This window comes from Equus quagga, chromosome 11, assembly GCF_021613505.1.
Source record: "Equus quagga isolate Etosha38 chromosome 11, UCLA_HA_Equagga_1.0, whole genome shotgun sequence".
Lineage (NCBI taxonomy): Eukaryota > Metazoa > Chordata > Mammalia > Perissodactyla > Equidae > Equus > Equus quagga.
The window spans coordinates 57,011,533-57,033,958 of NC_060277.1; the positions used below are offsets into that span (position 1 = coordinate 57,011,533).

Consider the following 22,426-nt stretch of genomic DNA (forward strand, 5'->3'; position numbering starts at 1 on the left):
TGGATAATAGAGAACCTTACTGAACCATAAAAAATGAAACCTATGTGAAAAAACTAGCAAACAGTAGAAAAGTATGATTATGCTGACTCCCATTAAGCCAAAAGTAGACCAGATCTTTGAGAATAGCAATTCCAAGCCAGAGGGTTATCTCCGCGGGCAGCTCTCCAAGCTTGCCCCGTGGGTCTCTTACCTGTCTGTCCCTAGAGGCAGTGTGGAACAAAGGAAACAGACAGGCAGTGAATTGGTCAGGCCTGGGTTGGATTTCCAGCTCTGCCACATTATCTTCAAATTTTCATTCCCAGCAATGTTACAGTAGAATTAAATAAATAAGCCCTGTCCACTCCTCACTATCTCGGAAGACTGGAAAATAAACATCCACAGATAAGGGGCCAGCCCAGTGGCACAGTGATTAAGTTTACACCTTCTGCTTTGGTGGCCCGGGGTTGGCCGGTTTGGATCTCCGTGCAGACCTATGCATCGCTTATCAAGCCATGCTGTGGCAGTCATCCCACATATAAAGCAGAGGAAGACGAGCACGGACGTTAGCTCAGGGCTAGTCTTCCTCAGCAGAAAGAGGAGGATTGGCAGTGGTTAGCTCAGGGCTAACCTTCCTCAAAAAAAAAAAAAGAAAGAAAGAAAATCCACAGATAACCTACAAACCTCATTTTGCCTTAGAGTTTCAGCTTCCCTCCACTAAAACTTAGCACGAAAAGGCTAATGTGAACTTTTTTTATTTGAATTTTCTTCCTCATCCTGCTCTGTTTAGTTCGCTCCATTGCAGGGGCTGAGGAACACTAATAAGCTCCTAAAACGAGAAGCAGAAAGAAGGCAGGAGATGCAGACAAGGGAGTCCAGGGAAAATCTGCGCCACAGATCATCAGCTTCTACAAAATCAGCATTGTCTTGAAACATCACACAGCAGTAAGGACCACAGGACCTTGGTCTGCCTGACTCGTTCAATGAAGAACAGTCATAATGAAGGTGGGGGCCTTGGGGGCAGTCAGACCTGGGCTCAAACCCCTGGCTGTGCAATTTATTAGTACCAAGACCTCAGGCAAGTTTCTTAATCTTGGTTTTAAACCTCCGTCCTTTCATTTGTAAAATGGGTATAGTAACTAATACTTTGCAGGATTGCTAGGAGAATCACAAATACATTTTTTTTGAGGAAGATTAGCCCTGAGTTAACATCTGCTGCCAATCCTCTTCTTTTTGCTGAGGAAGACTGGCCCTGAGCTCACATCAGTGCCCATCTTGCTCTATTTTATATGTGGGATGCCTACCATAGCGTGGCTTGCCGAGCAGTGCCACGTCCGCATCTGGGATCCGAACTGGCCAACCCCGGGTCGCTGAAGTGGAATGTATGCACTTAACCACTGTGCCACTGGGCCAGCCCCAGAAATACATATTTTTAAAGGATGTTTATAATATAGCTACTGTGTATTAAGAGCTTATTATGTGCTGATACATACCTTGTCTCATTTAAACCTTAAAATCACCATATGAGGGAGATATTACTGCCTCCCTTTTTAAAGATGAAGACACTGAGGCTCAGACTCAGTAATGTGCCCCAAAGACACAGGTGGTGAGTGTTGGGGCTAAGAATGGGACCTGGCTTTGTCTGCCCCCAAGGTTGTGCTCTTAATACCCTTACAGTGCCTGGTACACAGCGGGTCGTAAAGAAAAGGCAGCTATTAGGATTCCAGCAAAGGCCTTCACGAGCCTTACTCCCAACAGCCCTGGGATAAGGGCGTCATCATTCCCATTTTACAGTGAGAAGGCTGGGGCTCAGTTAGTTTAGACTCCTAGAGTTCAACAAAAATCCCTTATCTTTTAGAGATATATACTTCAGAATTTATGGATAAAATTACGTAATGTCTGGAATCTGCTTCAAAGCAGTGTGGGGGCGGGGGTGGGGATAATTAGATGAAACAAGATTGGATTGGGCAGATATTGAGAACTGTTGAAGCTGAGTCATGGGTACATAGAAGTTCATTATACTGTTCTCCCTATTCTTGTTTATGTTTGAAACTTTCCATAATAAAAAGATAAAAAGCAAAATAAAAAAAAAAAAATCACCTTGTCTCCTGGAGAATGTGTAAGGCGGAGGAGGGTCTCAAACTGAGCTATGTTCTGTCCCCAAATTTTGAGTCCCCTCCACTCCACTGTAATAATCGCTTAAAAGCACTCCTTCTTTCCTTCCTTACCGTATGGTCCAGCCTCACTAGGGGACTGGCATCATTCGAGAGCCCCAAGTGCTGCTAATCCGAATTGGGGAGTTATGAGAGCAAGGAAGTCTCCACTGAGAGTCAAATGGTGGCAGCCCATGCAGCTGTAGGGGTGCAGGGGAAAAGTGAGCCCTGCTGCCTGGAGAGTCCAGGAAAGGCCCTAGAAAGGAAGCAGGACTTGGGTGTGGAGAGGATTTGGATGACCCTAAGGAGAACACAGGAATAAGGAAGAGGAGGGAAGGAGCAGTGGGTCTGAGCGCAGGGATGGGCTACACAGGCTGAGCTCGCCTCTTCGGCTCTCTCTGGGATTGCTACTGCAGCCCCTCATTGGCATCACTGCCTCCAGTATCCCTTCCTATACCTGCCACACAGCCCCAGGATGATCTTCCCCAAACAGAAATCTGATCACATCTTCCCGCTGTGTGTTAAAAATCTCCCTGACCTCCCCCATAACTCCAGATAATGTCTATGTAGCTCTACCTCGCTTTCAGGGTGACTGTTACTAACCAGCCTTCACTGCCGCCTTGCCTCTCGGCAGTTGCCCACATGAACATCCAGAGCCTGCAGTCTAGCTGCCTCCATACCTGGACCCCTTTTCTCTAATGTTCTCTGTTCCTAGCACGCTCCATCCCCACCCGATAAACTTCTGTGAGACCAGTTCAGATGTCACTTCCTCACTCTCCCTCCTGCACAGCAAACACCCATCTGTTATCAGGACACTCCCACGTTCCACTTGTTTGTGGGTCTGCCTCCAATGAGAATATGGGTTCTGGGGCAAGGAAAGGCTACCCTTTATTGCTCCCCATCTATACAATGGGCAATCAACACAAGATGGCTATATCACTATTAGTGACTTTAAAAATGCAGGCCTTGGGTGGGCAGGCAGGCAGAAGCTGTGCCAGCCATTACAGTGCCTGGTACGAAGTGGCTGCTAGGAGAGGCTCCCTAGTAATTGGACAGGTGAGGATGGCAGGATGCTAAGCAGAAAGCTCCCTCCTGACCTTGACTGAGGCAGCCTTGCTACAGTGCCCTTCACGTGTCTGCAAAGCCCACGGCTGCAGGAGGCTTATTTAGTGTCTAAAAATGCTGTAACAGTTTCCTTCCAAATGTTCCAGACAAATGCAAAATGATAACGACAGCTTGACGCTCCCCTTACCTCCATCGCTGCAAGCCTAAAGAATATTTATGATGCATGGGATCAGAGATTTGGTGCCTTAGAAGAAAGAAAGGTCACAAGATGAACCGACACAGACCATCTGCTCCTGGGTGGGGAAAGAGATCCCTGTATTCAGTTCTTCTCCCCACTGCACCAGGCACCTGCTTCTCTTGTAAAAATCTAGGAGCCAACATGACGATTTTTATTTAATTTGGAATAAAACCTTCGTCTCCTACAAGGAGGGGTGAAAACCTGAACACAAACATGCCTACTCTCAGGGAACTGAGGAACCTTCTGGCAGGGTAATGAGAGACCCACACTCAGGGCCCAAAGCCCTCTCAAGACAGGGGCACTGGTGCTCTCCATATTAAATTCTTAGTGACAGGCTTCACGGAGGAGAACAAATGCTCCCGGAGATGTTGGCATGATTGCAAACAGGGAAAAACTCATCAGGGACTAGCACGAGAGCAGCTTCCTTCCCTCCTCCTCCATTTTTCATGGGCCTGCTGCTCCTGCAATTCCCAACATCACGCTTCTGACATTACAGCAGATGCTGCCCGCTGCCGCCGCCACCGCCACACTAATCCTTCATCCTCGGGGGCCAATGGAAATGTACGATTTCCCATTAATCAGGGCTGCGGACACCAAAATAGCTCATCTGACCTTTGCAAATACCAAAGGGTGGATTTAAAGCAGGAACTGGCAAAAGGCAATGCAAAAGTCTTTAGCTTTCCTTTCAAAGAGGATTTTATGTCATTAGCCAAGAAACAGACTGCCTATAGGACAAACACGGTTAAATATTGGGTAGAAACAGCCAAATTGGAAGTGAAGTAGCCACCAACATTTCAAAACACACACACGTTCCTCGATGAATTATTTAACATATATTAAAAATATATATGCTCAGAAATGTCTTGGCATTGGATTGAAAACAATGTCAAACTGGTAATTAGCAGTTCTCTGAGAGAACACACACACATGGAAACAAACATAGATTTCAAGGTCCAACACTAGTTGGACTCCATCAGACAATAAAGAGCTAACACTGCCATAAACCACAGATCTACTATTGATGAAAAGAGAGACCCTCTCTTAGGAGACTCACATTACAGTGGATCAAACTCATTATTAAACTTCATCACATATATATCCATTGTCTCTCTATTTAGAAGCCTGTAAATCTTAAAGATTTTTTTTTTTCCTTTTTCTCCCCAAAGCCCCCCTTGCACATAGTTGTATATTTTTAGCTGTGGGTCCTTCTATTTGTGGCATGTGGGATGCTGCCTCAGCATGGCTTGAGGAGTGGTGCCATGAAGGCGCCCAGGATCCGAACCAGCAAAACCCTGGGCCGCCGAAGCTGAGCACGTGAACTTAACCACTTGGCCATGGGGCCGGCCCCCGAAGCCTGTAAATCTTAGTTAATGGTTGATATTTTCAGACAAAAAGTGACCCCTTAATTTTTCACAGAGATTTTCTTTGCAGGGCTGTAATTTAGCACCACACAAAACTGGATCCCAAGCAATCTTCGTGAAATGCAGGACTCTGGGTTTTTCTACTTAAAAAAAGTAATTACAGAAAACTTGGAAAACAGAGAAAAGAAGAAAAGCCACTCATATAAGCCTGCCACCACTCTAATCCAATTTTTTTATAACAGCTTTATTGAGATATAATTCACATAGCATAAAATTCACCCTTTTGAAATGCACAATTCCGTGGGCTTTAGTATATTCACAGAGTTGTGCAACCATCACCACTAATTCCAGAATACTTTCATCATCCCCAAACAAAATCCTGCACCCATTAGCAATCACTTCCCTTTCTCCCCTTATCCCAGGCCCCCACACCCACTAATCTGTTTTCTCTCTACATAAATTGACCAATCCTAGACATGTCTTATAAATGCAATCAGACAATATGTGGTCTTTACATCTGGCTTCCTTCACTTATCATAACGTTCTCACCTAATTCAATTTTCATTAGCACTTTGTTAGGTTTCCTTCCCATCTTGATTCTTATACATTTAAAGCGTAACCCTTTGCTAACTTTAAAGTCAATCCTGGGTTTTGCTGAACAATGAGTTATTGACCCATAACTGGTAGTGTGGGTCCAGAAGCAGAAGGAGGCCTATTTGGCTTCTAAATGGGCGCCTTCCATATTGCTCTAATTTTAGCAGAAAGTACCTGGGTTAGGAAGATACTAAACAGCACTGACAGCCCTTGGACAACCACACACACTAAAAACAATCCGCCGCGAGGGCAGTAAAGACGCTAGAACACCCAGTTACACAGCAAGAGCTATCACGATCCATCGAACTCTCTGTTTGGCAAGTGTTATGGACTAAACTGTGTGCACTCTCTCCCCAAACGCATATCTTGAATGTGACTGTATTTGAAGATAGGCTCTTTAAAGAAGTGGTTAGGGTAAGGCGAGGCCATTAGAGTGGGCCTAATCCAATCTGACCGGTGTCCTCAAAGAGTAAATTTGGATACACAAAGAGACACCAGGGAGGCCTGCGAGCAGAATTAGACCATGTGAGGACACAGCAAGAAGACAGCCATTTGCAAGCCAAGGAGAGAAGCCTCAAGAGAAACCAACCCTGCCGATACTTTGATCTTTGACTTCCAGCTTCCAGAACTATGAGAAAATAAATGCTGTTGTTTCAGCTGCCCAGTCTGTGGTACTTCATTATGGCAGGTCTATCAAACAACTCATTTAGTGCCCCCACACACTTTTAAAAGTAGGACTATTATCCCCATTTTACAGACGAGGAAGCTGAGGCTCAAACAGGTTGGTGGAGCTGAGACTCAAACTGAAGTTTGTCTGATTTCAAAGTTTTTCTTCTTTCCAGAAGTACACAAGTTGTAATTTATTTTTAACTTTTCTGCTGCAGGAGTGGCCACACTATCAAAATAAACAAACAAAAAATTTTGTTCCATTTTTTAAAAACCAGTATTTACTCTTCCCAGCACATACCTTCCAAATTCAAAATTCATTGAATTTCAGAAATGTTTTTGAGTGAGGAATAAACCATTTAGAGAGTCAAATGCTTTATGTGCATTATCCAATTTGAGCTTTAAACAACCCTGATGTACGTAGTAGTCATACAGAAGCTCAGAGACATTAAATGCCTGTATCATGGCACTGTATTTGTCTTTCAATAAGTTCTCCAGTCTAACAGTTTCATTTTGAAAGACCAAATGAACTAAATTCTATTCATCAGCCTTTCATTGGGACTGGAAGTGCTGGGCACTCTATCAAGATGAATGCCTCCTCATCCCTACCTTGGAGAGAGCACGGAGCCCAACAGGGAAAGGGCACAGCTCTCCAGGACCACTGCCAGCCCCTGGAGCTTCAAGTAAATCAGCTTCGAGCAAATTAGAAAAAGGTACCCCTCATCATGTTAAGCGAAATAAGCCAGACAGAGAAAGACAAACACCGTATGAATTCATTCGTATGTAGAATACGAACAAACTTACGGACAAAGAGAGTAAATTAGTGGTTACCAGGGGAAGGGGGTGTAGGGTGGGCACAAGGGGTGAAGGGGCATACTTACATGGTGTATGACAAACAATAACGTACAACTGAAATCTCACTACTTTATAAGCTATTATGACCACAAGAAAAAAAAAAAGAAAAAGGCACCCCTTTCTCAGCGAGGGAGCGGCCCCAGAGCACAGCTTGTTCAGCACCCCTGCGGCTCTCCCTGAAGTCCGCATCCGCTCTTGCTAAGCGTGAAATAAGCAGAATGGATGGAGAGCCATGGGAGACCTAGAGTGTTTGCTTCTCCCTCCCCAACCGGACACTTCACCCTGCAAGCACAATCTCCTTCCCAGACCCTTCTGGACCAAGGCTAGCCAGGCCATAAGATGTGGTCACGCTGACTCTGGGGAGAGGGTTGGAGTACAGAGCCAGGACTGTTCACAGTGGATAGCGGGCAAAGCCAAAAACTGACAGTGCCAAGCAGGGGTCAAAATGCCAGAGGCAGCCATGTGAGGAACAGACTGTCCCAAAGACCAAGTGAATAGGGAGCCGGAGCCAGGACGCCAAAGCAGGGAATCCAAACGGACGTCAGAGCCCCGGGGGCATCTGCAGAAGATTCTGCTTTGATACTTTCAGGGAACCTCCACAGGGGGTGGGGGGTGGGTTCGGGGTGGGGGGAGTAAAGCCATGCATTTCTCACACAGGTGCCTTCTCTCCCAGGCAGCTGCTCTTGCCACTTGCCACTCAGGGCCCCTACACCTACCTCTTCCCAGTGCTAGGTGCTGCTCTAGAGTGAGGAGTGGCAGTTATGGAACACCTACCAGGAAGACCCAGCTCCCCAGCAACACTTCTGAGCATCTAGCACTACAGAACAGAGGGCTTGGTGCAGGGAATAGCACATTCTGAGGCTTTAGCTCTGACAAGAACCTGTCCCAGCCCTCAGGGGCTTCCGATTGAGTCAGGAGAATAAACACTACAAGCGCCCCTTCCCACAGCCCAGAATCTCACAGGATAAACACAGACACACACCCCTACTCTACAGTCTGATCTGTGCCAGGATGGATATATGAAAAGAGTTGCCAGGGAGTAATCGGGACACCTATGGTGAGGATGACGGTGGCTCTATGATCAGAGGACAGGTCTCAGTAACTGTGGTATTTGAGCCTCGCCTCGCCGCAGGAGCAGAATCTCACCACATGAGCATGAGAGGCATAGGTGAGAGCCATCCTGGTGGAGGCAAGGGCAGAAGCAAAGACCCAGAGGCAAATGATGTATCCCAAAAAGGGGCACGGTCCAGCGTGGCCAGAAGCTAGAGGAGCACTCCCCAAAAAGCGGGCCGTGGACCACCAGTGGATGGCTTTAGGCAGGCCAGGGAAGTGGTGTTCACTAACACTCAATTGGTTCTCTTGAAGTTCTCCTGCTTCTGCCCAGCTTGGTTGTTCCAACACTACGAATGCTCCCTGTTTTAACAAGGGAGTAAGCCTTGGCTGCATGCCCTAGGAAGGCAACAGGATCCAGCTAGAATAATCTTGTTTGGATTTTACTGCATTTATTTATTTTTATTATTTTTATGTTACTTTGGATTAATACCAAGTGAAACTGGTTTTCAATTTACAGTAGTGATGAAGGTCCTTTGAAAGTAAATTTGCCCCAGTAAAGAAAGTAAGTCAATACAAAGAAAATATTTTATAAACAACATCATAGGCAGCCCATGGATATGTCAGAATCATGGATTTGGTCCCTATGAGTGAACAGAAATTGCAATATCTGGGAAACCCCAGGCCAGAGCCTAGGTGTACAGCGAAGGGAAGGAGGGGAAACTGCAGCGTCTTCTTCCAGGTGGCCAATGGGCCTGGAAGGCCCACCAGGAAGACGCGCTAGATCATCCTTGCCTCTAGTGGGAGGATTTCGGGGATGGCATCTCTAGGGATCAGCTTGGAGCCAATCTATGAGCAAGGGTAGTGGCTTTATTGTGCGGCAAACTGGGGTTCAAGTTTTGTCTCTGTCACTTACTCCCTCGGTGGTCTCTGGCACCTGACTCAGCCTCAATATAAATCAGAGAAAATACTACTACTGCCTTGGGTTGCTACAAGGAGAATGACCAGCAACTCTCAATAAATGGCAGTTCCCTCCTCACCCACATCCTTTCTAACTCTGGCAGGGAACCGAATCTGAAATCCAGTCTCTGAAAATGTTCATCAGATTTGGGGGAAATAGAATTTTACTCCTCTGTTCTGACCCTAATTAAAGAATGTACAAAACATATAATCTCAGTTTATCTTACTGGGATGGAGACAAGGAGGGAGATCCTGGGGATTCTCAAGACTAACATGTCACCAGTAACAGGAAGGGAATGTGAGTTTGGGCATCAAACGTTGCTACCCTGGAGCAGCAACAGAAAGATGTGGTTCCCTCACAGCTGGCAGGCAGACAGGGCAAAGAAGTGAGGCACTGATATACTGTATATGAAAGTCAACTGGAAAATGGTAACCAAAAGGGTTCTTAAGAAAAAACCCTTCAACAGGAAAAGCAAAGCTCCTAGCTGGCCTATTACAGGGCAGGGGGTGGCCAAGGATGCAAGAGGAACAGTGCATCTCTGCAGCTCCACCAGCAGGCATTTTCCACTCTGCTTTTCCAGGGAACTTGGTACTTAGGAAGGAAGTTAGCTGAAGGCAGTGAGCTTTAATCCACAGGTCTCAGAGGTGGGTTTCTGTTAGGGAGTGTGGACCACCAACAACCAAATGCCTTTTCTCTCCTCAGAAGTGCAGAGATGTAATACATATCCAGCACTGATGAGGATGCAGGGAAAACAGGCCCTGTTGGGCTCTGCTGGTGAGAGTCTAAATGCAGAATACCTTTTTGGAAGGTAATCTGGCAGTCTCTATCAAAGTTTCAAATGCTCTTATAGTCTGATCCAGGTTTTTACTTCTGGGAATCTAAACCATAGAAATGTATAAGGGTACAAAGATATGTTGCTACAGCATTGTTTATAAGGACAAAAATCCACTGCATCCCAGTAGGAGAATGGCTGTGTGAATTGTATATCCACACTATAGAATTCTATGCATAATGAGGTAGATTGAAATATGCTGCTATGGAAAGATCTCCAAAATACACAATGGCGTGACAAAAGCAAGTTGTAAAATGAAACCTATAGTAGGATCCCATTATACAAAAGAAACTTCATAGAACAAGGACACACACTAAGCAGCTGACAGGGCTACCTTTGGGGAAGGGGGGGGAAGTTTTTAAAACAAGAACATGTATACACGTTACTTTCACTTTATACACTTCTTATTGTCTAATTTTTTTTTTTTTTGAGGAAGATTAGCCCTGAACTAACATCTGCCACCAATCCTCCTCTTTTTTGCTGAGGAAGACTGGCCCTGAACTAATATCCATGCCCATCTTCCTCTACTTTATATGTGAGATGCCTGCCACAGAGTGGCTTGACCAGCGGTGCCTAGGTCCACATCCAGGATCTGAACCGGCAAACCCCGGGCCACCGAAGTGGAACGTGTGAACTTAACCACTGCACCACCAGGCCAGCCCCTTAATTTTTGAACAAGAATGGGTACACGTGTCAATACCCATTGACTGAAAGGCAAACAGAGTTAGCACAAAAAACCAAAGAGAAGGCAGAGGAACTGTGGAGTATGGGGGTCTCAATGCTGGCCCTGCTCTGGGAAGTCCCCTCTGCCCACCCCACAGGAACGCTGGGGGGTATATGCACCTTTCTCAAAGGCAGCTTTCTCACACCACAATGGAGCTGCAAAGAGGATTCTGGGAGGCCATAACCAAAAGGATGGTCCCCCGTCATCGTCGTGTTGTCACCCCCCCACCACCACCGCTTTACCCACCTCCATCCTGTCCCTCGGTGGAGCTCTGAGGCAGGTACCATTTCATACTATCCTCCTTAAGCCTATCAAGTTTTGAAACTGAAGACCCCTTGGGACATTCTCTCAAACAAGTGTACGCATTTGATGAAGTTCAATGACAAGCTGAAAACCTCGTTCCCTCCAGCTCCCTTCTCTCCTTTCTGGTCAGCTCCTATTCATCCTTCAAAACCAGGTCCAGGCAGCACCTCTCAGGAACCTTCCTTCTACGATCTTCTGAGCCTCCCACAGAGCCTTGTCCCCGCTTCTATCTCAAGACTCATCCTAGGCACTAAAATGATGTGTTTATCTCCATTTCAGTGGAAGTTCCCTGAGGATGGTGGTTGTGTCTCACACATCCCCAGCACCAAGCAGGGCAGACATTCAGAGACCCTGGGAGGCTGTGTCCACCCCCATCACACTGCAACCTGCCTGTGTACCCAGGGCAGTGAGTTGCCCCTAAGACAGGAGCCACCTCCTCCTAAAGGACATCTATCCACTAACGGCCACGATAATGCTACCAGCCCAACTGAGGGCTCTAATTTCTGTTCTGTCACTTAGCCACAGTGACACCCCACGTTCCTTGGTTCTATCATTGCCTCTAAATCTGTAAGGCTGGGTGGCCGCTCTCCCTCTCAACAAAGTAATTTTGTATAAAAACAACAACAATCATATAGCATCATCTAGGAAATATGAAATACTGAAAAATGAACACACTACCCATGATAATGATGCTCTGCCTTCCTCCAGATACACAACCTTCACTTAGATTCTGAACAATCCTGAATTTATGTGAGTGCTTAACAATACACCCCCCAAAATTGTACGCAACCACGTCACACCCATTAGGATAGCTACTACCCATAAAACAAAAAGTAGCAAGTGTCAGTGAGGGTGCAGAGAAATTGGAATGCTTGTGCATTGTTGGTGTGAATGTAAACTGGTACAGCCACTGTGGAAAACAGTATGGTGGTTCCTCAAAAAAATTAAAAGTAGAATTACCATATGACCCAGCAATTCTACTTACGGGTATATACCATAAAGAACTGAAAGCAGGGATGTGAACAGATGTCTGCACACCAATATTCAAAGCAACATTATTCACAATAGCCAAAAGGTAGAAGCAACCCAAGTGTCCAAAGATGGATGAACAGATAAACAAAGTGGTATATGCATGCAATGGAATATTATTCAGCCTTAAAAAGAAAGGAGATTCTGACACATGCTCCAGCAGGGTGAGTCTTGACATCATTCTAAAAGAAATATGCCAGTCACTAAAGGACAAACACTGTATGATTCCATTAATATGAGGTATATAGAGTAGTCGAATTCATAGAGACAGAAAGTAGAATGGTGGTTGCCAGGGGCTAGGGAGGGGGGGGAAATGAAAGTTATTGTTTAATGGGTACAGAGCTTCAGTTTGGCAAGATGAAAAAAGTTCTGGAGATGGAGGGTGGTGCTGGTCACACAACAACGTGAATGTAATTAATGCCACTGAACTGTTCACTTAACAACGGTTAATGGAGCCGGCCCGGTGACGCAGCAGTTAAGTTCGCACATTCTGCTTCGGCAGCCCGGGGTTCGCTGGTTTGGATCCTAGGTACAGACACGGCACCGCTTGGCAAGCCATGCTGTGGCAGGTGTCCCACATATAAAGTAGAGGAAGATGGGCATGGATGTGAGCTCAGGGCCAGTCTTCCTCAGCAAAAAGAGAAGGATTGGCGGCAGATGTTAGTTCAGGGCTAATCTTCCTCAAAAAAAAAAAAAAGTTAAGATGGTAAATTTTGTGTTATGTATATTTTATCACAATGTTTTAAAAAACTATGCAGAGAGTGGTTCTGTGCCCTTGAGAGTGACTTAATCAGGAAACAGCAATTTGATTTCAAAAGTCTTCCTGAAAATTGCTGGAGAGAAGCAGGAAGACCTCAGGTCATGTTCCCAGGCTCCAGGAGAATGGAAAACCCCAGTCCCTGCAAAAGCTCTTACCATCTACTTGCGGAGCAGGGCCCAAAGAAGGACCCCTCTGGGGGCAGAGCCTTAAGCATCACCTGGGCTTGATCCAGGAGGAAAGTTGAGCCTGCTAACATGCACACAGATGGGGTACAGAGACAGCCAATACCTGACTCACTGACCTGCCCCCAGCCCCACCCAGCACCACAGGAGGCCAGGTGGGGCACCGGGAAGCACACAGGCTGCAGTGTGGCCCTCAGTGGCTTTCAATGCTGCTGGTTGTACAATTCTGAGAAAGTCACAACAAAGGTGAAAATGCCCAGCTCACAAGATCAAGAGGGTTAAATGAGATAAAGCTTTAAAAGGACCCAGCACTGTTCCTGGCTCATGCAGGTGCTCTATAAACTTACTTCCCTTCTCCTACCTCTTCCCCACACAAGGATGCCTCCCCTTGGGCCCTGCACACTTAGCTTTTCTCAGGGCAGGCCTAGAACAGTATTCCTCTTTGAATTCGAAATCCCTCCCCACCCTACACAGTGCATTGAAATAAAGAGTCAGATAATTACTAAATACATACAAAATATAAGTGCCACTGCAGTTTAGGGGCTTCTGGGCCAGCTTTGTGGCAGTGGGAGGATCTAAGTTAGGTGTTGAAAGATATATGGATCTAACCCAAGAGCAAGAGAAAAGAAGGAATGCCACCCACGGGGAAAGAACAGGATGTGCACAGGCAAGGAAGGAGTAGGAATGGCATAGTGCATGCAGAGGTCTGTTAGAGAGCAGACAGGAAGCCCAGTCAGCGAGGGCTTGCACAGCAGGCTACATTTATAAATCATTCTGAAGGAGACGGAAGTCCAGAAGGGTTCTGGTAGATTTGTCTGAAACTTTGAGTGGCCACAGTGTAAAAAGGGAGGGAGAATGAAAGGAAGGAGACCAGCTGGATGGCCCAAGGCTGGACTAAGTTAGAGGAGGTGAAAACCAAGAAGAGGAAACAAAGGCTAAAGACATTATAAAGTAAAACAAACACACACACACACACACACCCCCGCCCGCCCCAACTGACACTAAGCTCTACAGCCAAGGGGGGCCCACAGAACCTCCCTCACAGTCTGGCTGCTCTGTCCATCTGCTCAGCCCCTTATGGACCTTTCTTCCTGTTCCTGTTGCTCCCTGGAGCAATCTGACTTTATGTTCAAAGAGTATTTATGAAATTGAAATGAATACATCTCATGGGCACCTTGTCAGATACATGCCATTACAAGTGACATTTTCAGGTGTCAGAGTTAGTCTCTTTCATCTGCTGGTGGATGCTATTTGTCCAGTTGACAAGTAAGAAGACTGTAACACCAACAATTATGGAAACCCAACCTAGGATCCGGAAATTAAGCTGTTCGCTCGGTGTCTTCCACTACACTCAGCAGACAATATGGCGGCCAATGGCAGAGGGCTCTCACTTCTCAAACCACAGTAGCTCAGGGGGACCAGCAGGACCCCAAACCACATGACCTTTCAAGATGGCAGGTGGAGAAAATAACGTATATGACTTCTTAGGACCAAAGGAAGAAAGCAGAAAACCTCTTCAAAATACTACTGGGACTCAACACAAAAGAGCACATACTGTATGACTTCTCTGACAGGAACTTCTGCAACAGGCAAAACTAACCTCTGGTAATAGAGTTCATATCAGAGGTTATCTCTGCAAGGGGTGCACTGGACAGGAGGACTGACTGCAAAGGGGCATGAGGGAATTTTCTGGGGTGATGGTGAAAGTCTATATCATTTTTTTTTTTTTTGAGGAAGATTAGCCCTGAGCTAACATCTGCTGCCAATCCTCCTCTTTTTGCTGAGGAAGACTGGCCCTGAGCGCACATCCATGCCCATCTTCCTCTACTTTATATGTGGGACACCTGCCACAGCATGGCTTGATGAGCAGTGCCATGTCCGCACCCGGGATCCGAACCGGTGAACCCCAGGCCGCCGAAGCGGAACATGCGCACTTAACCGCTGAGCTGCTGAGCCCCTGCGCCAGCCCCAGAAAGTTTATGTCTTGATAGGGGTGTAGGTTACAACCATGGATGCATTTGTCAAAACTATAACAATTAAGATTTGTGTATTTCACTATTTATAATTCATAAGTAAATTATACCTCAATGAAAAATATTAAACATATAGCAAAATATATATACACACATATACAAATATATATGTATATAAATATATATATAAACTAGATTCAAAAGAAAGTAGAATCTCCTATGGAGGCTAAAGGTCTTCAGAAACTAAAAGCCACTTTGACTCAGGATTTAAGCTTTAGGTGTAGAAGTGAATTTGGAGACACTGTTGTTCAATCCAAGCTTTTTAAATGAGTAAACAGGTAGGACATGACCTACCCAAAGTCACAGAGCAAGTCAGAAGCAGAGCAGTGACCAATCCCAGACCCCCAGAATCCTAGGCTGGAATTAGTTTCTCTGTTCTGGACCAGTGCCAGAAAAAGCAGATAAAATAGAAGACCAAAGGTGATTTTATGAACTAATTTCATTTCGACCATCAAATCTGGAGCTAAATAGTCACTCTCACCAAGCCAGGTCTAAATCAGCAGACTAACTTTCAAACAATAAAAAAGTATGTACCTTCATGAGTCTGGGTCAAGAACTGCCCCTCCATTAAATGGCAACCTTACTACTACTTTGCTTAGCCTCTCTGCCCATATATAAATATCCAAATGACTGGCAAGGACCCTGAGGTAAGTAGAAAGACATGTGGGAGTCACGACCTGGGTTTTTCCCCAGTGTTACCAGTGCCTCACTGCGGGACTTTAGCAAGTCACCTACTATGATACAATAAGAAATATTTATTTGATCTGTGTCCCAGGCTCTGGTACACAGCTCCTAAAATCCTTGGAATTTCCACAGTGATGAGTGTCTTTTGTATGACAATGAGATGACTGGTGGCTGAGGGGCCCCTAGACAGCTTCAGGATGCAGGCTGGTCCCCAGAAAGACCAAGGCATGAGAGGGTTGGAACTTTCAGCCCACTCTGCACCTCCAGCCTCCAGGAGAGGAGAGGGGCTGAAGACTGAGTTAATCACCAAGGGCCAATGATTTAATCAGTCATGACTACACAATGGGGCTCTGAGAACTTCCTAGTTAGGGTACACAATGAGGTGCTGCGAGGGTGGTGCACCCTGAGAGGGCATGGAAGCTCTGCATCCCTTCTCTCATACCTTGCTCTATACATCTCTTCCATTTGGTTGTTCCTGAGTTGTAGCTTTCATAATAAATCAGTAAATGTAAGTAAAGTGTTTTCCTGTGTTGTGTGAGCTGTTCTAGCAAATTACTGAACCTAAGGAGGGGATCATGGGAACTCCTGATTTATAGCCAGTAAGTCAGAATTACAGGTGGCAACCTGGGACTTGCAACTGGTGTCTGAAGTAGAGGCAGTCTTGTGGGACTGAGCCCTTAACCTGTGAGGTCTGTGGTAACTCCAGGTAGTTAGGTCAGAATTGAATTGAATTGTATGACCCCTAGTTGATGTCAGAAGTGGTTGGTGTCAGAAAAACACCCCACACACACTTGGTGTCAGAAGTGTTGTCAGTGTAAAAACAGTACAGACCTACCCTCTCTGGGCCTTAGTTTCCTCACCTGTAAAAATGAGAAGGTTGGACCAAATGCCGCTAAGGCCCTTCCAGCTAGAATTTGGTGATTCTTTGAATTGCTGTTTCAAGACTTTGCAGAGTTAATATGAGGATTCCCATTCCCCGGAGGCCACTAGCAAACTCCCCTTTCCAACCCCCAGCAACATCATTTCTCAGGCCTCATTTCCTAGTTTGACTAATGATGTGCCAGAACTCTGTGTGATTTCTCCTTTGAGGAGCAGCAAAAAACTCAACAGCGTCCCATGCCAGGGCCCTGTCCTTGTCCCCCGCTCTCATAAACTTGCAGGCCAGTTCTCTGAGATGAAAGAATCAGTCTCTCTCCATTACACTCTATTTTAAACCAAAACCCGAAACAGAATTCTTGACGTGCCTCCCAGACTATAAGCCTTGTTGCTTCATTAATGATTAAAACAGCAGCTGGTAATGTCTTAAAAGTAAGTTGGTCAGTTAGACAACTTAGCATCTGTTTAAATCCCCTCTATTCCTCCTTCTGACACTGTAGTTCCAAAGCTAATCTAAAGAGAAAGTAAAATACACAGTTCTTCCAGTATAAAGAAGAGCCTCAGTGAGGTTATAAGAAAGCATATCCTTTGACCAAATTCTCAGAAAAAAACTTGCTGGGACGACAAGGACACTTGTACACTGAATTGCACTAGAAGGACTGAAACTGGGTGACTAATTTATAACACTAAGGCAGATCTGAATCTACAATAACTATTACCAGATTTTCAGCCACTAACTTCACTGAGGTATTCATTCATTCAATGCCACAAATAATTACTGAGCTCTCCAGTTTAGTAGTTAAGAGCACTGGCTCAGGAGTCCACAGACTTGGGTTCAAGTCCATACTTTGCCACTTATTATACACAGATCTGTGGATAATAAATGGGAATTATTATTGAATGAGTACAGAGTTTCAGTTTGGCAAGATGAAAAAAGTTCTGGAGATGGATGGTGGTGCTGGTTGTACAACAATGTGAATGTACTTAAAACTGAACTTAAAATGGTCAAAATAGGGGCTAGCCGGGTAGCACAGCAGTTAAGTTCACACGTCCCACTTCAGCGGCCCGAGGCTCACCAATTTGGATCCTGGGTGGGGACATGGCACCAATTGGCAAGCCATGCTGTGGCAGGCGCCTCACATATAAAGTAGAGGAAGATGGGCACGGATGTGAGCTCAGGGCCAGTCTTCCTCAGCAAAAAGGAGGATTGGCAGTAGTTAGCTCAGGGCTAATCTTCCTCAAAAATAAAAAAAAGGTCAAAATAGTATTTTTTTATTTTTGAGGAAGATTAGCCCTGAGCTAACAGCTGCTGCGAATCCCCCTCCTTTTGCTGAGGAAGACTGGCCCAGAGCTCACAACCGTGCCCATCTTCCTCTACTTTGTATGTGGGATGCCTACCGCAGCATGGCGTGCCAAGCGGTGACATGTCCGCACACGGGATCCAAACCAGCGAACTCCGGTCTGCCAAAGCAGAATGTGCGAACTTAACTGCTACACCACTGGGCCGGCCCCTCACACATTTATTAAAACAGAACCATGAGGAGAATAGATGGTCTTCTGGAACCATCTCTGACATTTTGTTCAGAATTAACTGCTACTCACTGATCTTTTAACTTAAATGAATCCAAACTTTAGTCTTGGAAAAGGATTATCTGAAAACGTTTTCCAGCCACCACAAGGAAAACTGCCAACATTTGCAGAGCACCATGGCCCTGACTTGGGGAACTCCCAACGCATGACATCCAACTCCAGCAGTCATCCAAATCCCAGCGGTCATGGAGGGTTGAGATAAGACAGTGACATTTTGCAATTTGTTTCAGAAGAGAAAAATCAGGAAATAAAAGTAAGTACGTTTTCTTCCTCCACACTTCTTAGGCTCTCACACCACTACTGGCTCTTTGTCTGAACCACACGTCTTACTCAGGAGCCACCTTCCAGAAGGAAGGGCAGGATGGATGTGAGAAATGCACAGACAACTATGTTAGACTGTGGGCTTAGCTGCTCCCTCAAGAGGGCAGACTGTGTGTTCGACCAAATAGCACCAAGTCAGAATGTCCGTGTGAGGCTCAGGCATGAGACAGAACAATAGTTACTCTCCAACCCCTCAGACTACGAGCCTAATGCTGTGCAGCTCCAGGACACCTGTGGTGGGTGTGACACCTCTACGGAAGGCTCCCTAAGAGCAATGTCTACTTCTTGTATCCCAGAGCCTGGCACCCCAAAGGCACTCAACACGCCTACTGAATTGGAATGATGGAACTCTTTAGGTACAAGCCCCATGCAGCTGTTGAGAGGTATTCTTTTATGAGGAAAATGAGGTGCAGAGAGACTAAAAGCTGAAATCAGCTAAAGAATCTGACTTTGACGTCCCCCAGGCAGGACAGGGCTTCCTCCTGGGCCCAAACCTTACTTGCCACTGTCGCTCACAGCCACCTCTGTTCCCCTCAGACGGGCGCTCGCAGATATGCCCCGCCGCCCCCCCCTCATTTACCTGTCCCCAGGCATAGGTATTTTCTTCTTTACCCAGAGAATTCACACCCATTCTCAGGATCAGCCCTTGGACTCAAAGAAGCCAGACCCATGGCCCCAGCTCTTCTGAATTCTTTTGAACTCCAAACAGCACTGACAATCCCCACCACTCGACCGAGCACTGAACTATGGAGTGGCCTGCTGGTAGTCATCACTGTTCCATGCACCTCTCTTCTCTCCCCTGACACCATGAATCTCTTGAGGGCCGGGATAGCGATGAAATCCCAGCTCTCCATCTTACCAGCTGGGCAGTCACTTCGCTCCTCTGAGCCTCAGTTTCCTCATCTCTAAAGTGGGAAGGACAATAAAACTTACTTCATAGAGTAGCTGTAAGGAGCAAATAATGGCTGTAGAGTTGCTTTGTGTAAGCTATAGCTGCGCTTTTAATCATTAGCCTTGTGGTTGTTTATTTCTGTATCCCCCTCCCTCCCATCAACCCCCAGCACATACTTTTAAAAGAACACTAGCAAGACCAAATGCCATGAAAATCAATTTTATACTTTGTCACATCAGTACAAAATATACATTAGTACCTCATTCTGTCCTCTAATGATTCAGAACTGAACAGGCTGTGAAATAACCTAGGCCATGCCCGTTGACTAACGGCAATAAGAAGGCTTCATTCTCTTTATGGTCAAGCGTCTTTTATCAGGGATGGTGTACGCTGGGGCCTTCACAGGTTACAGGTGGGCCAGTTGTCTCACATACCCTCTCCAGATAGAAGATTCAGCTCTAACTTGATGATTCTGTTGTGAACAGTGACAACCACAGCTCACTGAACCTCAGCCATGTTCCAGGCACTGTGCTAAGTGTTTTATACCCATCATCTCACTTAAGCCAAACTACTCTGTGAGCACCAATCAATCTCTCCCTCTCTCTCTCTCTCAGCAAACTAAGGCTCAGAAGGGTTACACAATGTCCTGGGGTCACATAGCCAACAAATGGGCAAGGTAAGATTCAACTCAGGTCCTCCTGACAGAAGCATCATGCTCTTTGCATTCGCCACATACCCTCTATCCCTCATTTGTATATTTTTAAATCCCCTTTAGCTTCTACCCCTCACCAAATACCTTGGCATTTCAAAGGGATAGAGCTTCCTATTGTAAAGGAGACAGAAAAGAAAAAAAAAATTCCCCACGCTTACTGACACCCTCCCAAAATTGGGTGGAATTCAACACCCAACTGAGAAATGAGTTTTTGGAATATGGCTGCAGTGAAAGGGCAGCTGAGGAAAGGAAATGAGGAAGAAAGGGGCGTGAACATCTAGAGGGACTGTAGGTAGTCTGTACAGGTGGGAAAAGACTCTTCCAGAGCCCAGTCCATCATCCCTTATCAAAGCCCTTTCACCACAAAGAAAAGAAAGGCTCCCACATGCCAGTGAGCCAAGAGAAGAGACCTCAATGATTTCACAGGCCCCACTAAAGGCTGACAAGTAAGCTGGAGATTGCTAAGTAAAGCAGAAAATCAGCAAGTCACTACTGCCTAGAGCAGCCAGGCCCATAAGGACACCAGAGAATCCCTGCTCATAAAGACGTTTCACCAGTCCCTCCACCAACCAGGAAGAAGCCAGTTTTAAAAGAAACTAATCAACATTCTTGACTATCACTTGGCAGAAGCTCCTGTCTTGGGTGAAAAGGCAAGCTCCCTTTTTAGTAAGGAAATCCCATCCGGTGGCCACTCTGGTGTTCCTTCACCAGCCTAGGATACTGGTCATCTCTGGTGCCCTATTTCCGGTGCCCAGAGCCCCCTATAGGATTAACAGGTACTGCCAAGCACCCCTCTCTCTACACTGCCACCAAAAGATTTCAGCTTTGGCAAAATTAATATAGCAGGAAAGCAACAGTCAATGTGCAGAGACTACTACAAGGAATACCAAAACTTTAGAATTTGAAGGGACCTACCACATCTCACCTCCAAAAACCTCATTTGACAGACAGGGAAAACGTCCAGCCAGAAAGGGCAGCGACTTGCACAAGGTCACAGGGAGAGAAACGGGCAAAGCCTCTAGTGGAGCCCAGGCTTCCTCATTCCCAGTCAGGGCTCCGATCACTCAACAACACGGCCTCCCTCCTTTCCCGAGGCAGTGCAGGCGCGCCATCGCCCCGCCAGGATCCTCACTCTCCAGGAACCCCTCCCCCTCCCCAGTCCCTCCTACAGCCCTGCCGAGGTGCAGCTCTAATTAGCAAGCCTTAGAGCAGGCAGCCTTCTCTGGGAGGGTGCCCAGTCTGCGGGCTGCCGGTACTGAAAAGGAGGAGCGAGGGTGGCGGGAGAGGGGTCTGGGAGAACTGGGTCCTGGGGGCAGCGGCAGCGAGACTGTCGGGCTGCACACGGACGCGCGCAGCGGCATCTCACACGGGGCGAGGGGTAAGCCGACCGCGGCTGGCCCCACCTCCAGGAGCCGGGAGGAGCCGGGCCTGAGGGGGAGGGCCCCCCCGAGGCGGAGGGGCGCGGAGCATCTCCGAGTCCGAGCGGGGCGTCGGGGCGCCGCCTGGCAGGGTGGCACGGGCGCCGCGAGCAGGCCCAGGCGGCCCGCGAGCAGAGGGCCGACCACAGGGAGGTGGCCCCGGGGCCCGCAGAGGCCCGCGGTCCTCACCAGCCCTGTCAGCCGCCGCCGTCGCCAACCCAGACGCCCGCCCTTCGCGCGGCCTTACCGAGGCACTGCCCCACCGGGGTGCTGAACGGATTCCCCAGGAGGAACTCCATCTTGAGCGGACAGCGCGGCAGCCGCCCGGGCCCCTGTCAGCCGCCCAGGTCTCCGCGGTCCTTCGCCGCGCTCCCGACCTGACTGACACTTGCCCCCGCCCCACCCTCAGGAACGCCGAAAGCCCGGCCCCTGACCCCCCCCCCCCGGCGAGTCCCCCTTGGGCCCCCCCCCCCCCCCCCCCCCCCCCCGCGGTGTCCGATTGGGCGCAGGAGGGAGCTTGGTCACAGGAATCTCCGTCAGGCGTAGTGGCACCTCCCCTGGCCCGCCTCCGAAAGAGAGTCTGCGCTTTGATTCACCTATACATTAGTCAACTAGTAAACCCTTACTATTATTGGAGAAGAGACGAGTCAATCACTCAAATAGGCGTAGGGGAAAGAGGCGGGGCTAGGGCTACCCCCTCCCATAGACTGTGCTGATTGGAGAAACATTTGTTTTCTCCCCGGTTGGTTGGTGGTAGGAGTATTTCCCCACCCAGAAACGTGGTCACGTGCCCCCTCAACTTTCACCCAGGATGTCAACCTTCTGACTTCCGGTTAGCAACGGAGTGGTAGCGCTTGGTTCTCCTAGCAACCGGGCAAAGCGTCTGCTGCGTGGAACCAGCCCGGTAGCCTGTGCTTCGGAAGGTGAGACCCGGAGCTGAGGTTCCGGGAGGCTTCGCAGGGGCAAACAGCGCCCCGACGTAACTCTTGCTCTGACCTTTTTCTCCGAAGAGTGCGGCCTGGCCCTCCTCATCTGTAAAATGAGCACACAGGTCCTCTGCCAGCCCCTCAGCTGCCGCGCTGAGACAGTCAAAACGCTGGCCTCGGGCTTTCAGGCCTGCGGATGAGAAAGAAATGCTAAGGAAGCACTTC

The 22,426-nt window shown here is 47.3% G+C and overlaps 2 protein-coding genes across 10 annotated transcripts in view; one reads left to right on the plus strand and one right to left on the minus strand.

The window, feature by feature from the left end:
• The window catches only part of TOM1L2 (target of myb1 like 2 membrane trafficking protein), a 113,599-nt gene extending 91,938 nt beyond the window's left edge, over positions 1–21,661 (minus strand). For all 8 annotated transcript variants that reach the window (XR_006890799.1, XM_046677309.1, XM_046677307.1 and 5 more), the window contains exon 1: positions 21,523–21,661. Coding sequence is in view for 7 of the 8 variants with exons in the window: in XM_046677309.1 (XP_046533265.1) it covers positions 21,523–21,574 (52 nt within the window). In the remaining variant the exon portion in view is untranslated. The remainder of the gene's footprint in view (positions 1–21,522) is intronic.
• A 440-nt stretch (positions 21,662–22,101) lies between these two features.
• Positions 22,102–22,426, plus strand: part of DRC3 (dynein regulatory complex subunit 3) — a 39,284-nt gene continuing 38,959 nt past the window's right edge. For both annotated transcript variants that reach the window (XM_046675776.1, XM_046675777.1), the window contains exon 1: positions 22,102–22,198. The gene's annotated coding sequence lies outside the window, so the exon portion shown is untranslated. The remainder of the gene's footprint in view (positions 22,199–22,426) is intronic.